The sequence below is a fragment of the Myotis davidii genome, unplaced genomic scaffold (assembly GCF_000327345.1).
Source record: "Myotis davidii unplaced genomic scaffold, ASM32734v1 scaffold988, whole genome shotgun sequence".
NCBI lineage: Eukaryota > Metazoa > Chordata > Mammalia > Chiroptera > Vespertilionidae > Myotis > Myotis davidii.
Genome location: NW_006298962.1, coordinates 29,287 through 34,496, shown reverse-complemented (window position 1 = coordinate 34,496; position 5,210 = coordinate 29,287). Strand labels below are relative to the sequence as shown.

General features: G+C 61.1%; 1 protein-coding gene across 1 annotated transcript in view; it reads right to left on the bottom strand.

The window, feature by feature from the left end:
• Positions 1-2,847, bottom strand: part of DDR1 (discoidin domain receptor tyrosine kinase 1) — a 19,091-nt gene extending 16,244 nt beyond the window's left edge. Inside the window, exons 1-5 of the mRNA XM_015570996.1 lie at positions 2,689-2,847; positions 2,498-2,600; positions 2,070-2,298; positions 333-480; positions 31-148 (exon numbers count right to left, since the gene is read on the bottom strand). Of these exons, the coding sequence (XP_015426482.1) occupies positions 31-148; positions 333-480; positions 2,070-2,298; positions 2,498-2,600; positions 2,689-2,776 (686 nt within the window). The 5' untranslated portion in view covers positions 2,777-2,847. The remainder of the gene's footprint in view (positions 1-30; positions 149-332; positions 481-2,069; positions 2,299-2,497; positions 2,601-2,688) is intronic.
• Positions 2,848-5,210: the final 2,363 nt, after the last annotated feature.

Below are 5,210 nucleotides of genomic sequence, written 5' to 3'. Positions count from 1 at the left end.
AGGCCTGTCCTGCAGGGCCTGCTTCTTCACCCGCCAACGGTGTGCGTGGTGTGTCCATCGTAGGTGGAATCGTTGAGGTGCACAGCCTCAGCCAAGTTCATCAAGTTCATCGTCTGCCCCACAGGGGCCGTGTACGATAGCAGTCCATCTGGGCAGAGCGGGAGGGGGCATGAGGGCAGGCTTGGGGGAGGCCATGCTGGCCAGTCCTCTCCTCACTCAGAATGAGGCTCCCCAAGGGAGAGGCCCTGGATGCCCCTCCCCCTGCACCCCACCCTGACCCCAGGATAGGGAAACAGTTGGGAGTGGGGAGGAAGAGCCTCTGAACAACTCACCTTTCCAGACGCAGCCGTAGAGCTCCACCCGCAGACAGACGCTCATGACCCGGTCAGCCCGGGGGTAGAAGCGAACCAGTCGGGCCACCATGGGGGGCCCCAGGTCCTTCAGCACCACTCCCCCCGGGTCCTCATTTCCCAAGATCACCTGCAGGCCAGGGAACAGGGTGGATGGGTGGGAAAGGCAGGTCTGCCATCCCATCACCTGCTCCCACCCTAGCCCGCCAGCCCCTCTGCAGGTGCCCAGAGCCCACCATGGGCCGGCAAACCCTCGCTGGTGAGCGCCAGTCCCTCCCCTGTGGACGGATCCCACAGGGAGACAGCTGTGAAGAATGAGGCAGCAGTGGGGCTGGAGCAGTGGGAGGGGGGTGGCCAGAAAAGGCTGGCTGAGGCGACATCTCGGGGGAGAGGGGGGGAGGGCGAGCCTTGGGCAAGGGGTGGACATGGGGCAGGAGGAGCTTTCCAGGCAGAGAATAGCCAGTGAAAGTGCTGAAGGTGTGGGATGAGCCCTAGCTGGTTCATGAATGGCCAGAAAGCCAGGGTGGCCAGCGGGCAAGGACAGGGTAACGGGTGCGGCCAGGGCCAGGCAGGCCAAGTGTTGTTTCTGGCGAGCGGGAGCCGACCGCGGCCTGCAGCCACTGTGCCCCATCGGACGTCCATCTCCTTTTTAATTTTTTTATTTTGAGTTTATTAAAGTTGGAAACAGTGAAACATAGGAGAGCCTAGGGTAGAAAACGCAACAGGGAGGGACTAGGCAGGGAAGGGCGGCAGGGCTGGGCTGCTGGCTCACTAAGAAGTCAGAGAAGCCCTGGCCGGTGCTCAGTGGTTAGAGATTCTGCCTGTGCAGCAGAGAGCCACAGGTTCGATTCCTGGTCGAGGGTGCGTGCCTTGGTTGCAGGTTTGATCCCCACCCCAGGGCCAGGTGGACTCCGTGTGGGAGGCAACCAGTGGATGTGTCTCTCATAGCATATCTCACTCTCTCTCTCCCCTTCCTCTCTCGTTAAAAATCAAAGGAAAAAATATCCTCATTCCTTGGTCAAGGATTGATTAAATGGATGAATGAAACAGGTCAGAGAAAAGGAGGCCTTGGGGACAGGGTCAGGGTTACCCAGGATGAGCTGCCACTGCTCGGTGGTGCCCTGGTCCGCCAATTGTGCGGGTCCCTTAGGGTTGAGGAGAGACATGCCTATGCGGGCCTGACGGCCTCGTCTGAAAAACACTAATGTCGCCTCAAAGGCAAGATCTGACAGGCAGGGTGGGCGGGAGCAGGGAGAACAGCTAAGAGATCCCTCAAGCCTGCACCTGAGCGGGATGGGGTGGGGATGGTGGGGCTCGCCCAGGGCAGGTGGAAGAGGGCGGTGGGGAGTGGTGGAGGCAGGAAACAGCAGGAGGTAGCACAGACTGGTCTTGCTGATGCGTCCGAAGCAGGAGGCAAGAGAACAGAGTTGGGGATATCATCTTAGCTCCTGACCTGAGCCCTGGGCACATGGTGGTGCCATTTCCTGAGCTGGAGACACAGAGGAGGGGGGAGGGGGGGCGACGGGCTGGGGCGGGCGTGGGACTCAAGCTCAGCTTGGGAAGCTGATGGTAAGTTCGAGGCCCCCTTGGACGCCCAGGTTGAGCAGTGCTTGATGGAGCTCAGGTGAGAGGTTTGGGCTGGAGAGGGCGTGGACTGAGGATGGTCAGTAGAGGAGAGAAGAGAGCCACCCCTCCTGGCTGTCGCCCTGCCAGCCTCACCTCCTGACCCCAGCGGTCCCTCCAGTCCATCCAGCGGTGGCCGTCCCGGGAGTAGCGCAGCCGGTAGCTGGGTGAGAACTCTTTGCCCAGGCCTCCAGCGTGCCGCCCCTGGGTGCCCACCAGAGCCACCAGGTGCAGCCGCCGAAGATCCACCTGCAGGTACTCCTCCTCCTTGGGAAAGACCGGCCCTGCTGGGCACCAGGCCCCGTCCCCATCGCTGCTCTCCAGCCTGGGAGGGGGCAGGAGGTCACAGGGAACGTCTGGCCCTGGGTCTGCCTCTGGCTCTAGTATTTAAAGCCCCCAGGACTGTGGGGTTGCATTGGCTTTGGCCCTCCAGAAGCCTCTTGGCTTGCGCAGAGGGGTTGGAGGGGCAAGTAGAGACCCCAGGAGCTAATCTCCAGGGCCGCCCTGCCCGGTGTGCCCGGTACCTGCTGTGGCGAGCAGCCGTGGAGTCTGACCAGGAGCTAGAGGCAGAGATGTCCCCGTCTGGGATGGTCCGATCCTGCATGCCCAGGGCATAGCGGCACTTGGCTGGGTGAGGACAGGCAGGTGAGGGCCTGCCTCTGACTCTCTGTCTCCCAAGTCCCTCCCTCAGGGACCCAAGAGCCAGCCTCCTCACCAGGGTTGAAATGTCCTGTCATGTCAGCACCTCCAGTTGCCACCGAGAACAGCAGCAGCAGTAGAGATGAGAGGGCCCCCAGCCCCATAGCTCCTGATTCCTTGGGCCTAAGGGGGTGGGGGCAGCATCTCTGCAGGGGACACAATGGGGGGGAGGGTAAGTTAAAGGGCAACCAAGGAGAAGGGCCGCAGCCAGCAACAGACAGGCCGAACGGGCTGCTTTGGGGAAAATGGCAGGAAGGGACACTGCGTTGTTGGACAGCATCCGCTCTGTTTCTAGAATGCTTCCCGGGAACCAGACGCTGGGCTGATCTCTGGTCCCCTCCCCATCTAGGAGCCCAGATTTTTAAGACAAGTGGGGGACCCCAGCAGCTTCCAACCTCACAGCTCCCGGTAGCCTACTGGCCCAGTGTGGTCCCGGGACCAGGCCTCGGCAACACCGGGAAACGTGGGAGAAGCACGGGCCTCAGGCCTCACCCTGGCCCTCCCGGGATCTGTGCCAGGAACGCCTGAGACCCCTGCTCTTCCCCCCGGGGCCAGGCAGCTCGTCCCAACGGAACCCATTCCAACGGCATCTCCTAACGAACCCTGGGACTATCTCCCCAGCCCTGCAGGTGGGACTACCCCTCCAGTCCTGCAGGTGGGGCTACCCCTCCAGCCCTGCAGGTGGGACTTCTCCCCAACTGGGACTATCCCTCCAGCCCTGCAGGTGGGACTACCCCTCCAGCCCTGCAGGTGGGACTACCCCATCCAGCCCTGCAGGTGGGACTATCCCTCCAGCCCTGCAGGTGGGACTACCCCTCCAGCCCTGCAGGTGGGACTACCCCATCCAGCCCTGCAGGTGGGACTATCCCTCCAGCCCTGCAGGTGGGACTACCCCTCCAGCCCTGCAGGTGGGACTACCCCATCCAGCCCTGCAGGTGGGACTATCCCTCCAGCCCTGCAGGTGGGACTACCCCTCCAGCCCTGCAGGTGGGACTACCCCATCCAGCCCTGCAGGTGGGACTATCCCTCCAGCCCTGCAGGTGGGACTACCCCTCCAGCCCTGCAGGTGGGACTACCCCTCCAGCCCTGCAGGTGGGACTACCCCTCCAGCCCTGCAGGTGGGACTACCCCTCCAGCCTGTGCAGGAAAAGCAGCCTGGCCTGTCCTCTTCCCGGGGCCACACTGAGCCCCCAGCCCTGGAACCTGAGGGACCCAGGACCACCCTTCACGCTGCAGCTCTTCCAGCTGTGCCTTCCCTCCTGAGCCCAGACCACCTGTGCCCCCGCCCCCACTTTCTGAAGGGGGAAGGGCCCAGGGCTGAGGTCACCTCAGGGTGTAGGAGGAGTGGGGCACACTCCCCCATCCTTTTGTCCTCCTCCAGCTGCTCCCACAATGCTCTAGGCAGGAATGTAAGAGGCAGCTGAGACCCCGCAGCTCTGAAGCAGCAGCTGAGGGATGAGTTACCGAGGGCACCCTGCATCCAGTCAGAGCTAGAACCAGAGCATCATACCTAGTCTCCAGGAGCCACCCATAGGGGCCTGGAACCCTGGGTGCCGCTCTCCACCACCAACCAACCCCCCCCACCCCCACCCCCCCTACTGTCAGAACAGCAGGCCCTTGTTCCCTGAGTAACCTTCCTGCCAATCCCAGATGAGTCATCAGAGCCAGGCGGGCAGAGGAGCCTGGCAGAGACACAGACCCGCAGAGGATGGGCAGTGGGAGGCGGGAGGCAAGAGGTAAATAGGGCAGTCGCCCGCCCAGGGCCACCCTTCTCCCCCTCCCATCCCCCATTCTCTCCACTAGGCCAGATCCAGAGAGGCAGGCCCACAATACTGCCACACCACCCGCCCTGCCCATCACAGCCAGTGACAACCTGGGGGCTGGACACCCTCCCCCACCCCCATGCCAGACAACACCCACACCACTGTGTGTACAGACACACTCAGATACACAGACACACACTCACACACAGACACTCTCACACACAGATACATTCTCACAGACACACACACTCACACAGACACTCACACAGACACACACACAGACACTCTCACACACAGATATACTCTCACAGACACAGACACTCTCACACAGACACACACGCAGACACACAGACACACACTCACACACAGACACTCTCACACACAGATACACTCTCACAGACACAGACACACAGACACTCACGCAGACACACACAGACACACAGACACTGACATTCTCACACACACCCACTGACACACAGACACTCACAGACACACATAAACACTCACACAGACACACAGATACACACACTCACACAGACACACACACACAGACACTCACACAGACACAGATACACTCTCACACACTCTCACACACACACACACAGACACTCAGACACACAGACACACACACTTACACAGACACAGATACACTCTCACACAGACACACTCTCACACAGACACACTCACACACAGGCACTCACACAGACACACACACACAGACACACACTCAACGCACACACACAGACACACACTAACACACTCACAAGACACACAC